The sequence below is a fragment of the Petromyzon marinus genome, chromosome 14 (assembly GCF_048934315.1).
Source record: "Petromyzon marinus isolate PM22_M1 ecotype Great Lakes invasive population chromosome 14, UKy_Petmar_22M1.pri1.0, whole genome shotgun sequence".
Lineage (NCBI taxonomy): Eukaryota > Metazoa > Chordata > Hyperoartia > Petromyzontiformes > Petromyzontidae > Petromyzon > Petromyzon marinus.
The window spans coordinates 12,712,233-12,736,083 of NC_133680.1; the positions used below are offsets into that span (position 1 = coordinate 12,712,233).

Consider the following 23,851-nt stretch of genomic DNA (forward strand, 5'->3'; position numbering starts at 1 on the left):
TTTTAACGGTCGTGCCAAGAGGTGGCGAGGTATGCTTTGTGTAAAGACAGTCACTTCTTATCAATCAACTCATTCGGGGACACTACGGGAGACAAAAAAAAAGCCTTTGCGCGGGAGCATTTGTTTGAACGGGGGAAATCTCGTGCCAGTTTTTGACATCGCTGGGCATCATGATCATGATTGCCCTCATTGTGGTCACCAGAGCATGCCGGTGACCACTTGTGACAACCAGAGTTCACGCAAGTACCAACATCGAGCCCTGGCCTGGTAAGCGGTGCCACTTGGCGCGCATGCGTGAGAGGCGGCAGTGCACCTGCTGACGTCCTGGGCTAGTGGTGCAACATCCACACTGCTCTGGTGGGGGTCCAGTCTCTCCACGACATGCCGCGTTGGACCGCATGCCCACACGCACGTGGCCGTCAGCGCGTGTCCTCGAGTTAGGCGGCGGAGACTCGGGCGGCCATCACGTCAGCACTGCCCTCCCCCCCCCCCGCGCCACGTTAAAAATGGGCCACTACTGGCAAGAGGAATTCAGTCGCCCCTGCGTCGAACCCATTGAGTGCACTCGGCCTAACGCGTTGTCAAGTGCCTCGCCTCGCCCGTCCGCCCGCGTGCAAGCGGGCGGTGTGGACTTTGGCAGAGCCGCGAGCGAGGCTCGTGCGAGTTCCTGCGTTTGAAAAGTAGTGACGCGTGTGCGCAAGCGGCTTTAGTGGAAGGCCACGGTGGTTCGTTGTGCGGTCGTGTGCCTGCCGATGGACTCCACGCGTTGGTGTGATAACGATATCGGGTTGTCCTGCGCGTTGAGTGTTTGCAGGGCTGGATTAAAAAAAAAGTTGTTGCGCCTATAAGCTTTCGCGAGCATGTGTCCCGAGTGTAGGTGTATGTGTGTGTTTGTAAGTATGTATGTCCAATACTACTACTACCGTATATGTAGATATATCTAGTGTGGCATTGTTGGCATGTAAGTGCCACCTACGTAATGTGTGCTATGTAACTATGTCTGTATGTGTGACATGTGGTCATCTATGTTAAATATGTTGTATTCACATTTTGTGTACAGCGTGTATAGTGACATCGCTGGATGGCACCATGCTGTAAGTGCAGTGCCGGCCCTACAGGACACGGTGTGTGGGTGCTGACCTAAGGGGAAGGTCGTGTGAGGCCATGTCACTCTAGTTGACCCGGGAGGACACGTGACCGGTTATGATGACAGGGGGTCACGTGATTTGGACCCAGATCCTTCCCGATGGTTCTGGAAGGGGGACGTGGCCAAGGGCGGAGCCGGTCACGCCGCAGAGAATATAAGCTGAGTCCCGAGAGGGACCGGGGTTGTTATTCATCTACGATCTACGTTCTGCGAGTCTTCCAGCACATGGACCCCGGGCAGTATGCTGTTGGTCCTGGGTTCGTACTAACAGTTACGTGGTAACTAGTGTAGTTAGCTGGGTGGTCACCACCCTAGGTTGTTATTGTGTTAAGGGGAGAGTTTACCCTGTGTGTTGGAACTAAATAAATGTCGCTGCCTCCAAGACTTAAGTCTGCGACTCAGTTGAACCCACTACACTTGTAATATCAGTTTAACACGTAGGCTTTCGCAACTCTGGCTGTCTGCCTGATGATGCTAGTTGTAATGTTGTGGGTTTTTCTCTCCCAACACACCGGTGTGTCGAACTAGTAACGAATTGGCATTGTTTTGTTTACGTGACAAACCTTACTAATTGGCTGTGTCGAGTGGTGGCGGGTTTAACGACGCATTTATGTTGAAGCGATCTAATCCAAAAACCTCGATTGTGGAGCATGTAATATGCCCAAAATCAAGTTAGTGGATCGGTCGGTCACACGTGTAGGAGTATAAAGTGTGGGTACGCTCGCCTCTTGCAACACGTCCCGTCAAGAGCGGAGAAGCAACACCAAGCGCCCACTTGGTAGAGCTCCACCTCGTGGAGGCCCTTCCGCCGGCGTTGGCGTGGGCACGAGCACGCTGCAGTCGCGCCACGCACCTCTTCATCATCTCTGCGTGGCGGTCACGGTGGCCGTGCGTGGCTGCGCACGTGTGCCGTGCCGGTTGTCACGGTGGCTGTGCGTGTGTGGCGTGCTGCTTGTGCGTGCGTGTGTGCCGTGCCGGCGTGGAGGGTGGCATGCGGTTGAAGTGGGGCGGGTCGGGGGGAGGCGGTTGCGCTGCCGCAGACACTCCCAGGTATCTCGCGGCTGCGACCACTCGTGTCGTGGTTTGGCACGGCGCCCCCCGTGGCTCCGCCGGCTTCCACTCCACACCCACCGCAGCTGCCCACGACTCATCGCGGGTTCCAGAGACGAGAAGGTGGAGGGGACGTCACCAAACCGCCACCGCTCTGATGTCTCAAGTCTCCCGAACCGCTATGCGATCCTAAGAGAAGTCTCGCTCCAATCCAATGTTAATTGTTGGCTTCTCGATCAAATATATTTCATTTTTATTGGCATGAACCCTGCCATGCATGCTCCCATTGGATGTTCCATGGGCGACCGCACACTGTCCATAGAGTGGTTTATTAATAGGACGACGAGCCGTAAGCGAACTTTAACTCGGCTCACGGCATATGTATAATTCGCTCTGTAACAAAACAAAAATTGTTCCCGGGTAGTAAGTGTTATTTTCCAATTGCTTGTGCCTCAAAAGCACAGAAAATGGCTATTATTCCCCACAATCTTTGCTTTTGTGACCAGGACAGTGATATTTTGTAATGTACCTATTTCCAGTGAGAAAACGTGGTGTGCATTTGTGTCATTCCTTCACATAAAGTCCCGAACAGTTGCTCTGCGCCGTGCAACTTCGAAACACATGTCGCACTCTGCTCTGTTGCGATTTGCAAGTTCTAGTTGTTTGGGAAAAATGTGCATGTTTTTTAAACTCCCAGGGGATACATCACTGACATCTGTCCAGCCGGGGAGGAGCCGTGCTTCGAGAGAATGACTCGCAATGACTCACATCCCCGGTCAGGGTTTAGCATCGGCTGTCGTCCTTCTGAGGACCATTAGAATGAGTACCGCTTTTTGTGGACAGTCAGCGGTTGTCCTATTGTTGAACAGCACTCCACCGTGGAATTATGGAACAATTCTGACCACTGGCTGAAAGCCACTAACGAGAGAGATGAGCAATGCCCCACGGTTTGAGCACAAGTAGTCATAGGCTGAATGCCACATCGCAGTGGATTGAATAGTGCACTTTCAAAAAAACACATTTCTATGGACAGAGGAAGAGAAACAATTATATAATGTAGAGAGCTGCGAGTAACGTAGCTGCTGCAGAAGGATTTGTGCTCATTAAGGCAATATCATGGTGTGCGTGTGTGAAGGGCTGTGTATCTCATCTGAGACATTACTAAGGCAAAGGATGAAGCCTCTATGCCTGCTGCAATTGCCCATTTGGTTGTACAATCTGGCATTCGTAGTGTGCAGATGTTGGGCTTCAATGATCTTGAATCGTACATGCAGATGGGGAAAAAAGTCCCTTTACTTCCAAGGCTGGTAAGTCTTATATTTTATAGAGAAATGTGCCATAAATACCAACGTGTTCGCTTTCCAGTCGTTAGCCTTTATTTAGTAGGTGAGAACCCACGGAGGCACAAAGAGTCTCCCTGTAGCAAGGGAAAACTGGCGTCTTTGCTCTGGATAAAATACAGGGAACATCTCCACTTGCGGTAGCGTCATGTGTTACAAGCTGCATTCCTCATGTAGGCCTTTCCCAGGTCAAATCTTGGCCTAGAAAAAATAGTGATCGCAAAGTCAAAATTCGAAATGTCTCTTAGCTCAAATGAGCAATGGGATGGCACTTGTCTCCATTGGTGGTAGAAATTCCATATTGAAATCTTTCTGATTGAGAGGGGGTCAAATACTTATTTCCCTCAATAAAATGCAAATAAATTTATAACACTTGACATGCGTTTTTCTGAATTTTGTTGTTGTTATTCTGTCTCTCACTGTTCAAATAAACCTACCATTAAAATTATAGACTAATCATTTCTTTGTCAGTGGGCAAACATACAAAATCAGCAGGGGATCAAATACTTTTTTTCCCTCACTGCAGCTACAACTGTGGAAGAAATCTATGAAATCGAATGTTGAACTCCATTTTTTGACCAGTTCAGCCCTGGGAGACTTGACATTGGTCAAAAATAAAGCGTGTGTTGTTAATACAGCAGCAGCAGAAGGAATAAGCACCATCTCGTGCAGAGAGACAAAAAACTCGTTATTCATCTTGGGTTGGCATGGCTAGAACAATGAGGGTATAAACTGAGACAGGTGCGAGTTAAACAAGACTTGCTGTGCTAGAGTAGCTGGTGTCCAAACATTGGTAATGAGTTTGAAAGTTACTTGTGTCAAAAAAAAACAATTGCCCCCTCCTTTGTTCAACCACACATATTTAGCCTGTGATTTGTTTTGCTTCAGGGGTCTGCAATCATTGTCTCTCGCCATTATGCAGAGTTCTTGACACCGGGGAATTCACCTCAAATAACCTAAAATGATTCGTGCAACGCGCCTCACTCACTCGACGAGAGCTTGGACGTAAGCGAATATTGAAGAAGCGTCGCTCCTGCTTGAATTGAAATGACTTACCCTGCTGGCGATGCAATGAATTGGCCTTCATCCCTGAGTAGTCGATTTCAATAACCCCCCTTTCCCCGTCCCTGTCAACCGCTGGGCGGCAGGGGGGGGGCAGGGGGAGATCGCACCGGCGACCTCTGGATTGCAAGTCCGGGGTCCTCGCCATTACAGCAGCACTGTAGCGGCTTCCCATCCACTGTAGCGGCTTCCCGTCGCTTGAAGTCACGCAAGCCCTTTTGGACCAATACGCTTGACCTGAATGAGAATTCAACCCCGATGAAGCCTGGAGAGCTGAATGGAGTTCTAAAAGAACTCGCGAACAAACACCTAGTTGTGAAAGATCCAACGGAAGAAGATCCCTGGGTTTGATCTTCCAGGAAGCTCATGGTCCACCCTAAACCGCGTCCACTGCAAACACCATGACAGATGCGGATACCTGATGCACAAATGGAAAATTTAAAACTCTCCAGTAGTATTGTGCAACTGTGATCATCCAGAACAGACCATACAGCGTGTAACGAGGCAATGCCGCGATCCACAAATACGAAGGAGACATCGCAGCGATACAACTCCGCTGCTCCTGACGCAGTTATCTGGCTCGGCCACCTGAACGTGACATTGTTGATCTGCCATCTATGTCAGCAGCCATACGAAAGAAAAGAAAGAGATCCAATGCACTCTTTTGTTTACAGTGCAGTGTTAATCGCTAAGAAGGGTGCAGGGGTGAATGACAGCCCGCGTAATTGTAATAAATACATTTACATAAAGTGCACTTGCGGTGACTGCTGGAGGGTGGTGGCCCAGCGTAAGAAACGCTCGGAAGCCTCTTACAGCTGTAATTGCCAATTAGAGATTCAATCTGTGGAATGAGATTGCGGGCCGTTGCTAAATTCAGCAGCTAAACTCCTTTTTTTTACACTCCGGGTAGGTCGGGTTCAAGGGTCAAGGCACCGTTAACGGAATTAAAGTGGTTGCAAGCCAAACGCTGCGTGAACGTAAAACAAAAAAGATTCAGTATTGTGGCATTTGAAGCGTGCAGTGGCAATATCTGGCCTGCCGTGAGGAATATTTTGGGTTGATAATGATTCATAATCCCAGAAAACTATTCGTGGAAATGATTCACCACCACCACCCTCCATGAATCAATGAATTGTCACAATTCGGGGGTTGTGATTTGAAAGGAAGCATTGAATCCTTGGTTGTTGTTGTTGTGGCGAATGAAGAGTCGCTATTGGCTGCAGGGGTCTCCCGAACCAATTGCGTTCAACACATGTGAGTTCAACTTCAGGATACCTTGCACGTATCGTGAGAGCAAGAATCGATTTTAAATTACTCCACTCTATTCCATTCTTGCGCACGATGGCAACATGCTCAGGGGCTGAATACCAATGTGGGAGGTCTGTCTGCTGGCCACGACGAGAGGGCTTCAGGACGGAGTTCGTGGAGTTTGGCTGTTCCTCCTCCTCCGTTGAAGGAGCGCAGGCAACAGTGGTTTATTCATAATAAAGGTTTTTGGGTTAGATCGCGTGAAGAATAAATGTGTCGTAACCCTCCACCACCCGACAAAGCCAATTACTAAGGAATTTATCACGTAAACGAAACGTCAAATAGTTACTACGCGATCTAACCCAAAAACCTTTATCATGCATAATATTGATCGCGAAAGCCTACGTGTTAAACTGACAGTAGTTTACCGCACGGTCCATCCTTTTGGTTGCATAGCTACAGGTGCGCTGTGGCTTGTTAACTTTATTTTTCACGCCACCCTAAACACAATGAACACCGTCATCTCGATGAAATGAACATCGTTAATTCAAATGAACCCATTGATGTATCGATATCCTACATCAAACGCTCAACTGAGTAAATAATTAATCAGCCATCGAACAAAGACTGTCACTGCATCGCGCGCTTTCAGATGCACGTCTAACAGCCGTCTGGAAGGCTCTTCCTTACGATTTGAGGAAGCCACTGGAGCTATTCAGTTTTTTATATATAGAAAACTAATTTATTTAGAACTGCTTTTTGTTTTTAGTTTGCTGCCCATCCCCCGCACCTCTGATTAATTATCACGGTTGGCTACATACGGTGCACAAGAAATTGAACATACATACAATAGTAAAGAGTGTTTGTTGTGTTGTGTTTTTACATGTGTGGGTATGCGAATCGTCATATTCGTTCGCGTGCTACGCTACAAATCCGGCTACCTGAGTTTGATTTCTAGCCACGGCTAACATCGGTGGAAGTGGTATCGGACTTGGTCCTGCTCCGCCGCTATGTTGACTTGGCCTTAAATGAGTGCCAGGTGTTGCAATTAAACATCAACGTTGGGGAGACCAGGGGCGATGGGGCACACCACCCCATGCCCGTTCTGGCCTTAATAGGTTTCCTCTTCCAACACTTGCCCCGACAGTCTACAATGGCTCTACACAGGAGCTTTGTCTCTGTGGGCGAGTGGTTGTACAATGGTTAATACACTGCGCTATAAACCCCCGTGACCTGTGTTCAGTGGCATCTGAACCTCTTTTGGGGGGCCCCCATGTAGGTCTACTCATTCTTAATCTTTCACACCACACCATCATCACTGGGGAGCCACAGATTCCCAGGCACGATGCTCGCCACACCACCCTCCTGTATGGGTAACCGGCCCTCCTCCATCCCTACACGTGCCCAAATCTTCTCTCTTACTTATTACAACGGCAACACCGTAGTGAGATGTTAACTACCTCGCCAGGTATACAGGAGGTCGTGGGTTCGATCCCACCTCTGATGCCTGTATATTTGGAGTTTGCATGTTCTCCCCGTAGTTATGTGGATTTTTCTCCAGATTCTCCGGTTTTTCCCTCCACATTTAGAAACCTGCGTTTAGAGTATTTGGCTGCTATAAATCTCCACGTGATAAGCCATTTTGTTGAGCTATAATTTGTGGCCAGGTCGCTTCTGAAAAGAGCTACATAGCTCATTGGGCCTTACCTGGTAAAATAAAAATGTATTTTAATAGTTTAGTTTGACACTTACTTTCCACATATTGTGTGTGACTCAGCCTCAAATGCATACCTGGTGCGATATATAAATATCGCCACTCAGGAGACAAAGGCGTGGTATTGGCCACCCACCCCTACGTGTGCCGTGCCGACCTTCATAGGTGCTTGCTAACAGCACTTACCCCAACAATCTGTGAAAGGCTACACGGGTGATCTTTTTGTGTGTGTGTAGAAGGAATGACGTAAGAAGTGGTGAGTGGTCTGCTCCATGAACCTGGTGACCAACCAGAGTTCGATTCCCGGCCACGGCTAACACCGGTAGCTGTTATCTGAACCAGCTCTGGGCCACCCCTACTTGATCCTGGTGCAGTGTGTAAAACATCAGCACTGGGGAGACAAAGGCGACCGGGAATGGTGCTGGTCACACCTCACCATTGTGCGCTGTGTCGGCCTTAATAGATCTTGCCCCAGCTGTCTATGTAGGTGATCTTTGTCTGTGTGGGTTAACAGCACTAGCCCCCTGCGATCTGTTAAAGGCTTAAATGGGTGATCTTGTTTTGTGTGTGTGTGTGCTCACAGCACTTGCCTCTACAGTCTGCTGAAGGCTATATCGGGGATCTTTATCTTTGTGTGCGAACAGCACTTTCCCCTTTGGTCTGTTAAAGGCTATATGGGTGATCTTGTGTGTGTGTGCGTGCGTGCGTGCGAACAGCACTTGCCTCTTGCAGTCTGGAGAAAGCAATGTGGGTAATTTTTGTCTGTCTGTACGTGTGCTCACAGGTGAGCGGCGCGTCGTGCGGCCGCGTGCGTCCGTGAGCGATGGACCGCATGAAGCGGCTCAAGCGGCGGCTGTCGGTGACGCTGCGTGTCGGCCGCACCATCGACGAGTCGCTGTCGGAGCTCGCCGAGCAGATGAACGTGGAGGACGGGGCCACGCGTGGGGACTGCGGTGAGCACCGCTGCTTCTCTCTAGCGCTTCTTTCTCTCTCTCTTCTCTCTCTCTCTCTCGACGCTTCTCTCTCGCTGCGCCCGCACCGCGCCCTGCGAAGTGATCGACAAGAATGGCATGGAGTCATCGGAAGCACCGGTTGAGTCCAGTTGAGGCTTTAAATTAAATGTCTAGGTTCAGCAAATCGAGCAAAACTTGGGAGAAAATCAACAATGGGTGTTCTACAAAGAGACTGCCCCTCCCACCCACCACGGGAACATGGAAGTCCCATAACCACCTGCTCAGGGTTGGCAATGGATACGAACACAGATAGTTCTGAAATTTTACATGGGAATACATCTGCATGTTTAACTGTGTTTTATTGATGTATTGTTATTGATATTATTATTATTTGATGGTTGTATACCCAGAAAAGCCTCACTGGGTCTCAAGACTCTGTGTTTAAGGGGATCCTGCAAACTTTGTTGAATTCCACACATCGTACACCATTCCTGGCTGTGACATTCCTCCTGGAAGATTCCAGTGCAGCCATCAACCGCACCAGGACAGCAGCAGGCCATTGTGCGCGCACAATCTCCTTGGTGAAAGGAAAATTAAAGACACGAGCAACAGTGGTGCGACCGTGGCCGTGCAATCCAAAACTGTGGACCATACAGAAAACCACTGCAGTCGGCGTTCCTACAACGATCGACGGGTAGCAATATCTCCACGAACCCTCTCCCGAAGCCCATCTCGTCGTGGCCAGCAGACCTCGACATTGGCACTTCGCTCCTGATGCACGTCGCCCTCATGCGCAAGAATAGAATTCCAGTTGAGTGATTCACAGGGAATTAATTCTTCAGCATTGGAAATTTTGGCCAATTACCGGTTGCCTTGCACCGGTTTTGTTCGGCTATGGGAGGAAACCGCAGAACTCCGAGAGGAAACCCACCCGGAACAGGTGGGGAACGCGCATGGTTCGCCGCAATGAAGCACGCCCGAGTCTGCAGGCGCGCCCAGGAGCTCCTCGCTGCGAGGCGCAAGTTTCCACCGCTGGCGCCGCCCCTGCCGGCTGAAGTCCTTGTGATGGCTCCCGTGGATGTGTCAGGTCGACGCCGCGCCACCGTGTTCACCGTCGAGCGGTGCTCGGGTGGCGGAGGGGGGGGGTAGGGGATGGGGATGCCGCCGTTTAAGCTGCCAACGCGAGTCTTTGAGTGACCATCGGGGGTCGCGGTGCGGCTCCCACGCCCGGCTCTTGTGGGCGCTCGTAGTCGGCAATGAATGGGGGGAGGTGGGTGAGACGGCTCCGGCGCTGAATGCTCCGAGTGTGCCGCCGCCGCCGTCCGCCACATAATGGGCATTCACGCGAAGCCATTTAGCGTCTCAATTGTCCCATTGGAATGGAGCCGCGTGGACTGCAAGGAAGTAGAAGAGGCACCGCGTTGACGACGACGCTCCGCCAGCATCACGAGCGGCCGCGGCGGCGTCCATCGTCCCACGTTCGTCGCCGAGTTTTGCCGAGCGCGCCCGTGATGAATGTCGACGCGAAGTACGCGGGCGTGGCGGGCGTTCGAGGGCGCAGTCGTGGGCGGACCTCTTCTGATCGGCGGTCCGACCTCGCTTATTGTCCCGCCCGTTATCCGGAGCGCACCTCGCGTTGCCGTGAGCGGAATCCGCGCGGTTACCTGGAGGGGGTCCGACATTCCGTAACATCGCGGATAGCAGGAAGAGAGAACATCTTGTCCTTAAACACGCCGTTGCATTCTCCTTTGTTCCTTGGCGTCTGCTCTTGACATTAAGTGCCCGCTTCCCGTGTGGCTATGTTTAGGCAGTGGGAATTATCTGGAGTGTCTTGTTGGCCCAGCAGGGAGGTGTCCCAGTGATGTTTATGCAGGGCCACTCCCCAGCTGTCAGGGCGAGTCAAACACAGCTGTCTGAGTGCGCTGACCCCGTGCCCCAGGGCTCCCTCATATGTGTGTGGGTATTCGCGTGGGTATTCGTGTGGGTATTCGTGTGGGTATTCGTGTGGGTATGTGAGTGTCTGTTCTGGGGAGCGGTGGTGCAGGGGTTAGCGCTTTGCTGCGCTACGAACCCAGTGACCCGAGTTCGATTCCCGATCATGGCCAACAGCATTGACGATTATCTGAACCGGGCCTGGGCCTCCCCTAAGTCGACTCAGCCTAAAATGAGTACCTGGTACGATGTGTAAACATCGCCACTGGGGAGACAAAGCCGGCCGGGTGTGGTGTCGGCCACCCACCCCCTCATGCACCATGCCGGCCTTCATCGGTGCTCGCTTTTAGCACTTGCCCCGAAAGTCTGTTCAGGCTATACAGGGGATCTTTGTCATTGTCTGTTTTGGCCACACCATCCTGTCGTGAGTTTGATTCCTGGCAATGCACATCAGTGGCAAGTAGTATCTGGACACTGCCCTCCGTGTGTTAACTAAAGAATGCCTGGTACTGTGTGTAAACGTCAGCACTCAGAGACCCCCACCGGTCGTGGTGCTGGCTACAGCCCACCCACTTGTGTTCCGCATTGGCCTCCATAGTTGCTCGCTCTCATGGCACTTGCCCCAACCGCCTGTTGAGGCTATATGGGGGATCTTTGTCTTTGTGCAAGCCGGGCTGGTGGTTTCTGCGTGCATAGCGCTCAACTCGTATGCATGCACGTGCACTGAACTTCTTTCGCACCGCACGTCGCCAAACGTGCTAATCGGAGGCGTGAAATATAATCGTAACAGTTTATATTTTAAATTCCGGTCGAAGGCGAGCTCATCCCATCAGACCTCCAGGGTCGATAAAGCGGGCAGAGCCGCGCCTTGTGCGACGTCGTTGGTGGTTGCAACCCCCGGCGATGCTGTGCCCCCCCCCCCCCGACACGGGGGGGGTGGAAATGTAACCACCGGCCCAGGGCGCCCCATCAGAGACGAGCAGAGCGGATCGCTGCAGCGAGCACGGAGACATTTGACCCGAGAATTGACTCGGAGAGGATTGACGTGCGGAGCGAGGGCAGGGGGCCGTGCGAGGGGAGATGAGCGATACGAGCCTTGAGGATGGAACATGCAAGCCACGTCTTGTCTGCACATCAACTGCTCGCAACTCTGGTTGGGATATATTTGCCATGTAAGATGTTGACGTCACTTTTTGGGGGGAAATGTACCAATTGCAAAACGTGAAATGGTTCGAGAATAGCCGGCAAGTTGGGTGCCTGTTTGCGTTTTGCAAATTCCGTGATGGAAATTTGGCACTGCGTTTTTATTTTTAATGCACAGATAATGTTTAATAAAAGCGTTTGTCAGTTCAACTTTTATCGGTTACCTCCGCTTGTGCGCAAATACATTTGTCAAGATATCTTCAAAAAGCCCCAAACTATTTGCAAAAAATGGTTTGACCTTAAAAAAATGGTACGTCTTTCTCATTGCAAATGGTACGCTCCACATTAGTGCAAGCAATTCAATGTGCAGACATTGTTGTCTTGATTAAATGGATTCTTATTCTTACGATGCTCATCGGATCATGCATGTGAGCATCATTTGTGTGTCCATGCAAATTTAATGCAGTTTGTTCTGTTTGGCGAATGGTTGTAATTAACGAAGCAGAGCAAAAAGGGTACGGTCTCAACCAGACCGGTAGCTCTGCACAGACGAATCTGATGCTGCTGACGATGCTCACAGGATAAATAAAGTAAAGGACTGATAACGCGGTGCAAACAAGGCGGCACAAGAAAGCCAAAAAAAAGTTTTTATCCTTGAATCGAATAATGTTTCAGAATCTTGAGGATAAAATCTACTGGCTGGTGGTGGGTTTTGTTGGGACGGTGAAAGGTGAATCTGAAAATTTCAGAATCCGCTTCCTGTTCAAGGGAGACGCATTGCCCCGCTCCTCCGCATCGTCGCTCGCGTTCCACCGCATCGTCGCTCACGGTCGTTTTGTACTCCCATCCCCCCCCCCCCAACGTGCGCCGGCAGAGCCCATCGTGAAGAACGGGAAGCCGCCCTCGTCGCAGAGCATGCACTCCTTCCTGCACCAGTACGCGGGCAGCCTCCGCAAGCCGCCCCTCCGCCGGCCGCACAGCGTCATCGGCAACGGCGGCTTCGGCTCCTACGTCAACATGCCCATCAACAACAACAACCGGCTCGGTGGGCGCGACGCACGCACCCTACTGCTGCTGCCGCAGCATCCCCAAAGCAGCAGCGGCCGAGAGCTACCGCACTTATACGGTTCCGGCGCTTCTGCTCTAACGGGGGCGGCAAGGGGTGGCCGGGTGGCTCGGAGGGCACCGCTGAGAGATCCCGGGTTCGAAAACGGGATCCCCCAGTCTCCCCGTTGTTAAACCGAGTTTTCAAGTGCAACGAGTTTGATGGTTTCAGACCGGTCATCGTTGGCTACACGAACAAACAAAAAAATTCAGAACATTACATTTGGTTCTTGCGATATCAGTTTGGCTATCATGCGGCGAACATTTGTCACTGTGTACAGGGAATGGTGGGAGAGTGCTGCCCTCTGCCGTTTGGACCAGAGATCAATTGAAGGGGTATTTAGAGGCAGCTCTTTGGTGTCCGCTTCTGTGGTCCATTCCCTTAATACAGTGGTTCTTAACCTGTGGTGCACGCACCCCCTGGGGAGTGCGAGATGCCCTTTCTGGGGGTGCGAGACATGGCCACATTTTTTTCGAAGGTAAATCATCGAAACACAAATTTAGCACGGGCACGTAAGTCCAACTACTTTCATCTTCTGGGTTCTTTCAGTAAAGTCACGTAGAATGGAGATAAAATAATAAAAATAATAATAACAGAATAAAATTCTCACGACGTTTCGGCCACAACACAAGTAGCCTTCCTCAGGTGAAGAAACAGGACTGTCCGGAAGACAGCGCTTGAGTGAACCCTGCCAAGCTTGACAGCGTCTTTTAAGCTGTGTGGGAGGAACAGAGCGCCTTGACAAAGGAGTTTACATATAAATTAGCATGTAACTGGAGGATTAGCATGATGTTGGTGTGAGGGATGAGCACCACGGAGAGCGACGAGCTTTGTTCAGACGGACGAGTCCATCTATGTATGGAAAGGAGGAGGGGAGAGAGGAGTTTACATATCAACAGTAAATTAGCATGTAACTGGGGGATTAGCATGATGTTAGTATGAGGGATTAACATCACGGAGAGCGGCGAGCTTTGTTCAGACGGACGAGTCCATTATTTTTATCTCCATTCTACTTTGTTTCATCGAACCGATGTATTTATTAACATTGTTCATGCTTTTTTCGCGATTGCGAACCAAATGGGTGCAAGCCCGCGGTAAACGTCAAGAAACCCACTGCCTTAAAACCACGGGGTTGCACCGCTCTGGGAAAGATCCCTTGTCTCATGATGTAACAGTGATCGCGAAATCACGATAACATGGTGGGTGGGGGGGGGGGAGATTACCATGTTTTATTTTGTGATGTTGCAATTGTTGTCCCGCACCTGCGTCCGTTATTCCGTGAGCGACGCTGCGGATTTGAGCCGTCGCGTTTGCCGGAGGTTCCGAAAGCGTTTCAAGGCGGTACATTTGAGCGGTCCACTTGATGTGGTCTCACTTATCGCGCACCACGAGGCGGTGTGCTCATTGCGGCAGCCGTGTTACAGTGAAAGAAGACGAGCGGCTTGATGAGAAACTCCCGCACCTCCGATTGGCACGGGTTGGCTACGTACGGTGCAAAAAAAGTTTGACGTGCGTACACACATACATTGATAAAAGAGTGTAACGTCTTGAGCGTCAGGCATGCCCCGGCTGGAGTTCAAAAGCCAAATTGGTCTTGGTCATTTAAGCCCCCTTGGAGAGGTGGCGTTGATCAGTTGCATAAAGATGTCACATCCGGGAGACTCCCATCATGTGCGAAGGACGCGTGTGGTGCCCATCGTACAGGGAGCAGGTTGCTGCGCTGTCCTGCAAAGATTATTGAGAGTTTCCCCCATTTGTGTTTCTGAATTTCCTTTTGGCATTTTGGGTCCCTCCAATAAACACATTTTCTTCCTTCGTTCATTGGCAAGTACAGGTAATGAATCACTCAGGGCTTTGACCAAACCTTGCCGGTGAGCTGCCTGCCGCTGTCGATGAGGCGAGGGACGATGAAGCTCTTAATGAAGCCATGGGGTCAGCGTGGAACCCCAGGTGTCCGAGCCAACCGGCCCGACTCACCGCCAAACATTCCAAACAGAACCCTCGTGTAAAACAGTACTGAGACTCACAGCAGCTTTCCTGGACGTGCGAATTAACTGTTGCTATCGTCATCATTTTCATCACCATCATCGTCGTCGTCGTCAGGAATTGTCCACGAGAACCTGAAGATGGGCTCTGACGGAGAGAGCGACCAGGCGTCCGGGACGTCCTCGGACGAGGTGCAGTCTCCCGTGCACGTGCGCATGCGCAACCACCAGAACCGGCGCATCTCCCAGGAGGTGGGCGCACGCACGCACTCACACGCACTCACACGCACACATGCACGCACGCACTCACACGCGCACGCACTTTCATGCTTCACTCGCACGCACACACACGCGCGCTCGCACGCTCACGTCTCACACGTGCGTATGCACACTCACGCACGCGCTTACACTCACACACGCACGCATGCTCACACGTCTCACACGTATGCCTCACACACACACACGTACATACACAGCCGTGCACAGGTTCACACCAAAGACAAAGATTCTCCCTATAGCTTTAACAGACTGTTGGGGAAAGTGCTGTTAGCGAGCACCTATGAAGGCCGGCACGGCACACGAGGGGGTGGGTGGCCAGCACCACGCCCGACCGCCCAGTGGCGATGTTAACACACCGCACCAGGTACTCACTTGAGGATGAGTCGACCCAGGCGAGGCCCAGGACCAGTTCAAATAATCGTCACTGGCGTTGGCCGTGAGCGGGAATCGAACTTGGGTCACCAGGTTCATAGCGCAGCGTGCTAACCGCTACACCACCGCTCCCCACCGCTACGCCACCGCTATCCACACCGCACGCACACACACAGCGATACACACGCTCACGTCACACACGCGCACACAGAAAGCCATTCACACTCTCGCGTCAGAGATCCCCCGTATAGCCCCAACAGGCTGTTGGGAGAATTGCTGATAGTGAGCAGCTATGAGAAGGCAGGCACGGCACAGTCACACATGCTCACACCGGCATACATGTGGATGTGAGGGACTGGCGAGTTGCGATGTGCGCTATATGCATGGGTGCTATTTTGAAGGGCCTGTATTACTTGAGGCATTCATTTGGCTCTTGTTCAGATGCTTCAGTGAAACATCTTGGGATGGAGATAAACACTGAATGAATTTATTGTAGAATACTAATTTCACTGCTGGTCAGGCTGAACGTGCAAAACCAATGGGTAAGATGTGTTATTGACTTTGTCAGGAATCTAACCTTTGAGACTTCAGATTCGGACACTGGTGAGCTGACCTCTGAACCACATTAGCTCTGTAGACACAATCCGCTGCTGCTTGGGTAACGACGACACCTTTGGCGGGTCAAGGAAGCACAGTGGCAACGTTCGTGCCTCACAGCAATGAGGTCCTGGGTTCGATTCCTGACTCGGCTGCCTTTCTGAAATGGCATTTGTATATTCGTCTGCTGTTCCGCATCGGTTGTCTCCAGGTCCTCCAGTTCCCTCCCGTAGCAAAATAAAAAAAAAACACAATGCAACTGGCATTGACCATAGCGTCCCGATGCTGAAAAACGCCCCTGCAAAATACGCGATTGGGGATTACGCAGCACCAGCGTTTGCCCCGACTGGGATGGCTTGGCAGGAATCTTCCTGAAAAAACAAGACTCTTGCGTCTTTCCCGCGTTAAGCAAGCGAGCGTCATAATAAACAGATATATAATAGCGATGATACGATCAGTCATGCGACGTCAAAAGCCCACCTCCGAGTAGCACGGTTGGCTACGTGCAGTGCGAAAGAATTTCAACACACGCGCACATCCATATAATGCAACCATTTACGGTCCCACGCAGAGAGCCACTCAACCTTGCAAAACGTGGGAGAATGGCAACTGTATTGTTGCATCGCCGCTGCGACCGACGCGTTAGCTTTCCCGCGACGACGCGGGGGCGAGAGCGTTGCGATGGCGATCGCTCGGCAGGGCTCGCACGGAAGGCCGTTTGTGCAGAACCACAAGCTAAATAAAACATCGCAGCCGCGTGACCGGCGAGCGCCCCCCTCCCCTAACCTTGGTCACGTGCGTGCGTTCCGTCGGCAGGACCTGAACAAGCGGCTGTCTCTGCCGGCCGATATCCGCCTGCCGGAGGGATACCTGGAGAAGTTTCAGCTCAACGGCCGCTCCTTTGACGCGCCGCTGAGCCGGCGGCTGCGACGCGCCTCCTTGGTGGGGGCCCCCGGGCGTTTTGTTGTCTCTCTCCTTGTGTTAAAAAAAAAATGCTGTGATGAGACCTTCACTTCAGAAACCTCTGGCAGCAACCTTTTATTATTACCCCGTGTGCCAGAGAGCGGTTCTGGAAGGTGATGTTACAGCAAGTATCTCTGATTGCCATTGGTGCACACTTGGGTGCTGCACCAAATTTATAAATGAATAAAACCATCATTCTAACAGAATCATGGTTCCAGCTGCAAAACAATGAGTTTCAAATAACACGCACAAATGTGTAAAACGGACGCAGCCTTTTTGTGCATATGCACACAAAACATCAGCATTTCCTCAAGAACTGCATTGTGGCCCTCTGCCTTCCCGCACAATTTGCATAGAGTGTTAATTGCTTGACAAACCGCTACTTTTTGAGCATCGGAGGTTGAAATATGCCAGAGTTAAGTGACAAAACGCAATTGAACAAAATGAAAAAGTTGCAGTCACCTCGCTTCATTTGAGAAACCAGTTTAACCATGGTCGGCTCCTTGGCTTAAAACCCCACCAGGCCTGCTCGCTAGAAATACCTAGTTGATCCTAATTCATTGTGAAAGAGACCGGATTGAGAGGGTAACTCGGCGAGGGGGGGGTTGGGGGGGGGGAGTAATGTCACATTAACAGGGAGGGCTGTATATTCTTGGTTCTTTCGGTAAAGTCACGTAGAAGGGAAACAATAAAATAAAATAAGAATTAACAGGGAGGGCTGTGTAAACCTAAATGAGATCCTTGTGCCTTTCAGCCACAGTGTATTATTATTATTATTAAGCTGGGTTCCCTCATCTAGTGAGTTGTGAGTCGCATCCCGGTCAACGATAACTGTGCAACAACAAAAAACTGAATCGATTTTTCTTAAAGTTTTGTTTTCCACTGAATTCGCCAAAATGTACACCTACTAGTGTCCGTGAGTGGCCTGATCATATGGGACTTCAGAAGCAGTTCTCTGATGGCATCTTCCAGACGGCGGCGTGCCTTGACACAAGCTCAGTGGATATTCCTTCATCCCGAGACCTGACACCGATTTGAATATTCATGGAGAATTTAAAAAAACGTTTAAACGATAAACACATCCAAAGGGGGTTGATCTACAGTATGTCCCAGTTAATCGGTTATTCAATGATGTCTAGAATCACATCACAGGCGGTTTGAATTATATGATTATGTGTGGATTCAAATTGGAGGGCTTAACAACAGCATTGGGGATCCATTAGAGATGGTGAATGTTTAAATGCAATGCAGTACAATTTGTCTGCGTAATGCTTGTAAATGTGGCCATATGTTTTGATGATATACAAGAGGGCGCATTTGCATTGAGATGTCTTGGTAATGAGCAGGGATATTTTCAGCATGTTATATTCGGAGGAGAGAGAGAGAAACATCGATATTCTCATCGCTGAACAATTACAGAACTTGGCAGCTATTTTGTTATTTTTGGCCGTTTTATTTTTGGGTTTTAATTTCTGTATTTTTTTGGAACGTTTATAGTTTCCTTTTAGCCAGCTAACGTTTCATGTCGCCGTGGTGGCTAGGAGATGTGAACTACCTCGCCTGGTATACAGGAGTTTGTGGGTTCGACCCCGACCCTGGTGCCTTCTGCTGTATATTTGAAGTTTGTATGTTCTCCCCGTGGTTGCCTGGATTTTTCTCCGGGTCCTCTGGTTTTTCCCCTCCACATTTAGAATCAATGGCATGCGTTTAGATTATTTGGCTGCTATACATTTCCACATGATAAGCCACTTCATCAGGCTATCATTTGTGGCCAGGTCGCTTCTGAAATAGACCCATATATCTCAGGCCTTATCTGGTAAAAACAAATTATAATAAACTAACTTTACTACCCGGCTTCGCCCGAGACTTGGATTCTTCTTCTTGGTTCTTTCGGTAAAGTCGCGTAGAATGGAAATTATTTTATTTTATTATGTTTTATTTTTATTTTTTTATTTCCATTCTACGTGACTTTACCGAAAGAACCAAGAAGATGAATCCCTGCAGTCACGAAAGCTTTACATCGAAATTTTACTTGGATTCTTGTCTTGGATTAATAGACGGCCTACGTGGAGGGTGGGGGGGAGATGCGTGACGTCAGCAGGCACACTGCGTGACGCTGCCGCATGCGGGTGACATCACAGATATGACGTCACTGCTCACTTGCCGTGCAAAATATTACATCCATTATTGCACCCCCCCCAAAAAATACAAAAGTCTATTTTTATACATTTTGCATTGTGTACAGTCTGGAAACTACCCACATGCCAAATTTCAAGTTTGTTGCATCTCGGGAAGTATGCTAAACATTTCGAACAGACACACATTCACAAATTTCTCTTTTATATATAGATGTTTTACATTTATGTAATTTTGTGAAGTGTTTTGAAGATGCAGTTGCTCCATTAAAACGCTCAGACAAATGTAATCAATCTCGTTCGTGTTTCCGTTGAGGGACGTGGAAATTAAATTTCTGCCCTGGTTGTTTTTATCTCTCTCAGTCAGAAATTGGATTTGGGAAACTGGAAACCTACACCAAGCTCGACAAGCTTGGAGAGGTATTTAACGCGACTCGCCAACAGGCACTGCATCTCACGTCGTTTCACATTGTATGCATTGAAAAGCAGCCCACGGCCTGTGCAACACGCATATGTTTTGTACTTCAGCAGTATTCGAATGTGAAGAATGGTAATATTGCTGGATAACATTTGTTAATTTTTCAACGATGTATTGATAACGTTTTCCTTATTTTGTTTATTCTGGTTTCGTTGGGAGCCCATGGGTATTTTTATGTCGTGTGTGTACTTGTACGCAGACTAACAGCCCAGATCGTGCATTAACCTTCCTCACAATTCCTACACTTCTGCTCGACTTTAATAACTACTCTGGCTCTCTGTCTACTATCGCTGTCTGTTTACATTTGTTTATTCTCGTCTCTAAATCCCTCCATGGTCTTGACCCACCCTACCCTTGCTTTTCTCATCTCTCACTGCTCTGTCCCATCCCGTCCGCTACGCTCCCAGTCTCGACCGACCCTCTCTGCGCCTCCCTCGCCCTGCGCCCAGTCTCGCTCTCTCGCTCTCCTGTCTCCTTCTTCCTACCCTTCACTGGGAGCAACTCCCACTGCACATGAAACAATCGTCCTCACTGACCTGCTTTTGTTTTTTCCTTAAAACAACCCCCATCTCTTCTCCCCTTGGCCATCCTGCAAACTGCTACTCACTCCCCCCCCCCAATTACAACCAAGCCTCCCCAATCCCTAGCATTGCTCCTACCCCTATCACTACCCCAACCCCTCATTAACTTATTCTGCCTGTTCTCCTGTCACCACAATTACACCACCACTTTTAATAACCCCACCGTTTATCTCAACCACTGTCATCTTACCTACAAATGTTTCTTCTTCTAATTGCTGTAAAGTGCCTTGTATTAAAACGCCATATGAGACACGATCAGTTGTGTATATCCTTTATCCAGGAAAGCCTCAGTCGGACTAATTTCCTTGTTCAGGAGGGACATGCAGCGAATAGTTTTTCCCAATCCCTTGTAGATTATCTCTGCATGTGAGAGGATGCTGGAGGACACGGAGAAATCCCACACGCACTCGGGGGGAAACCCGAGAGATCACGTAGAGATGACCACTTGCTGTCCTGCATTCGAATGTCCACCTCATACCCCAGCCATGGGCCATTCCACATTCCCAGAGCAAGTGTCAGTGTTTCCATAGCACAACCATTGGAGGCTTCCCACCACGTGGTTCCAGAGTACCGGGAGAACAGCCACGCACACACACACACAGACCGAAGGAGATCCCGTTCAACAGTCCACACAGACGGGTCAGGAACCCACTCGCCTAACTGACCATCTTGCAGCCCAATAGGGTTAGGATTGCCACGGCACGTAGGGGAAATCTTCCTGATCCCATACCTCCATCTCAAGAGTGCTGCATTACAGACGTGCAATATATAGATGTGATATATAGTTATATACGGTGTGTATAAAACTATATATAGGCTCAGCCCTGCAGTTGCTTGCTTATGCCATTGCTGGCCGAAAGGGCCTCTACGAGAGGGGGGAGCTCTTCTACATATTATTATGGCCTACTCTTCTATGTTTGACGAACTGTGCATCTAGAAACATTCAGCAGCATCTCGCCTTGGGCGATGCTACTCTGAAGCAGCCGTTACAAGCACTTCTTATTCTTACTCGCGCGACGTAGTTCCGCTCACTCAATCGCGTTATATCCAGTTCGCATCCGCATTATAAAAACATGCGTTCTCTGATGCATCACTCGCCTTATATACAATTCGCGTTATGAAAGCAACACGCGTTACAGAAGAACAGACTGCGCTCAAATAATAAACGCACCGATCGGTGGGCGAAATGACCTCGCCGTTGCGCAGGGCACGTACGCGACGGTGTACAAAGGTCGCAGCAAGCTGACGGACAACCTGGTGGCTCTCAAGGAGATCCGCCTGGAGCACGAGGAGGGAGCGCCGTGCACGGCCATCCGCGAGGGTGAGAGCGCGAATAGCAATGTTGCATACCCTTCGTTAGGATTCGCGCACGTAGCCTGGCGCTCTGGAAGAAGGGCCGTCGCCTGAGACCTTCTCCTCTCGTCGAGTTTTCCTTTTAAATTCACGGCGTTGGTGGCAAAACGTGTCGAGTGTGCATTTTGCTGTTTAGAGCTTTTGCATCGCTGTCAATGCAGCAGCAGCAGCAACAGCAGCAGCCTCGCCCAAAAATTGTGCGTTAAATAAAGAACGGTCAAGTGACCTCCATGACCCGCACGACGGGCCACGCGTCGTGACGGACACTGCGAGATCCGACCTTGTTTGTCCAGTGCTCGCCGAGCTGCATTGGCCTCCTGTTGCCGAATGAATGCATTTTAAGGTCGCGCTCATTACACACAAAGTGCTTGCCACAAATAAACCGCAATACCTTGAGATGTCGTCAAAAAGCATAAGCCATCACGCAAACTCCGGTCGTCCTCGCAACAGCGGCGTTTCCGTAGCCACCTAACAAAGACGGTCACCGCATTGCGAGCTTTCAGATGCGCTTCTGTATTCGACTAGAATGCTCTTCCGTCCGACATTAGGAAGCCACTAGCTCTGCATTTTTAAATCTAGTTTGAAAGCTAATTTCTTTAGAACTGCTTTGTGTGTTTAGATTGTTGTCCTTGCCCCGCACCTCCAATTAGCACGGTTGGCTGTGTACAGTGCGAAAGGAGTTCAACATGCATACAAAAGGAGGCGCGTTGTTCATGTGACTGATGAGGACGTTGACGATTGCAGTGTCGCTGTTGAAGGATCTGAAGCACGCCAACATCGTCACGCTGCACGACATCGTGCACACGGACAAGTCCCTCACCCTGGTCTTCGAGTACCTGGTGAGTGCCGTGCTTGCCACTGTGGTGGGAGGAGCACTTCGAATCGTGGTATGATGATAACTACCTCGCCTGGTTTCCAGAATGTCATAGGTTTGATCCCTACCCTGATGTTTGTTGTATATATGGAGTTTGCATGTTCTCTCCCCATGGTCGTGTGGATTTTTCTCCGGGCCGTACGGTTTTTTCCTCCGCATTTAGAATGAACGTTCGTTTAGAGTATTTCGCTGCTCTACATTTAATGTGGCTTAGCCACAAGTGGGAATGGAAAGGACGAAGTGCCTCCCTGTGTGGAGTTTGTTTGTTCTCCCCCTGTTCTCCGTGGGTTTCCTCCGGGGTCTCCCCTTTCCTCCAATAGCTAAAAACACGTACAACGTAACAGCACAATTGATGTGCTATGAGGAAGGGCCATTGCCCGAACCGTCATCTGTTTTTATTTTAGGCCGTGGTGTTATTGACAAAAGTTTGTGTTTGTTAATTAAGCTTATGCACCACTGTCAGTGCAGCAGCATCACCACCGATATCATTCATGCAATGTAACTGGTGTTTACCAAACATCCCAATGCTGACAATTTACCTGCGAATTACTTCATTTGATTACACACAGCCACAATATTGGCCCCCCTTCTGAGAAAACATGGCTTTCCTGGGTAAAAGAGAGTCTTGAGAGGAAGTGAGGATTTCCTGGGTAAACAGGCATCATAATAATAATGATAAAGCATTTGCATGTCGTTTGGTACTCTCCATTGCTTCTGTGATGTCTCTGTATCCCCGATACAGGAGAAGGACTTGAAGCAGTACATGGACGACTGTGGAAACATCATGAGCATGCACAACGTGAAGGTGCGTCGGGTGTCCGCACAGTCACACGTCGAGGTGCCACTTGTGTTGGTCGCGTATTTATCTCTCGGCAGACTCTATAGCCAGGCCAGGCCATAGTGGACTCTATAACAAGGCCAGGCCGTAGTAAGTGGTGAATGCGCTGCCACTGGGCCATGTCATTGCGTCTAGTTTTATGATGTCCCAGAATTTTCTTATCATGTGCCAGGATGGTTGGATGAATATCAGCTGATAAGTATATATCTAGATTAGTTAAGCAGTGCAATTCGACAAAGGTTTTGAGGTTCTCCATACCAATCGTAGTCCTCAGTGTTTTACTCTATGCGGCTGCTGTGATTGCCCACCCCAAAGGTCGGGCCTGGAATATGGTTATAAAACTTACTACTGTAAATGTGGCACCAAATGGCAGATAATAATAATTTCTGGTTAGATCTTCTCAAGTAAAATTGATGGCCCCAAATTTTATTTTACGAAAAATAGTTAAACTTTGATGATGATGGACATAGGATGTTGCCATGATGTGCTCGCACTCGTTGAGCGTAAATTAAATTTTGTTACGATACAGCGTGGGTTCATTAAGCATTTATATGCATCTCAAGACACCCTATAAAAAATAAATGTACATGTTCCTGAAGGTGTTAATATACTCTGTGTGGGTATATTATTTTAAAGAGCTAAGACTCGGTGAGTCATAGGCAGAGAAACGTCAAAAGGCCTTGAGGCCAAACTTGAACAGCG

General features: G+C 49.6%; 1 protein-coding gene across 4 annotated transcripts in view; it reads left to right on the top strand.

Moving 5' to 3' along the window:
* The window catches only part of CDK17 (cyclin dependent kinase 17), a 198,931-nt gene that overhangs the window by 153,842 nt on the left and 21,238 nt on the right, over nt 1-23,851 (top strand). For all 4 annotated transcript variants that reach the window (XM_076067093.1, XM_076067091.1, XM_076067092.1 and 1 more), the window contains 8 exons: nt 8,346-8,514; nt 12,464-12,634; nt 14,798-14,931; nt 16,744-16,869; nt 19,389-19,445; nt 21,291-21,405; nt 22,182-22,276; nt 23,054-23,116. In XM_076067093.1, coding sequence (XP_075923208.1) covers nt 8,385-8,514; nt 12,464-12,634; nt 14,798-14,931; nt 16,744-16,869; nt 19,389-19,445; nt 21,291-21,405; nt 22,182-22,276; nt 23,054-23,116 — 891 coding nt within the window. In that variant the 5' untranslated portion in view covers nt 8,346-8,384. The remainder of the gene's footprint in view (nt 1-8,345; nt 8,515-12,463; nt 12,635-14,797; nt 14,932-16,743; nt 16,870-19,388; nt 19,446-21,290; nt 21,406-22,181; nt 22,277-23,053; nt 23,117-23,851) is intronic.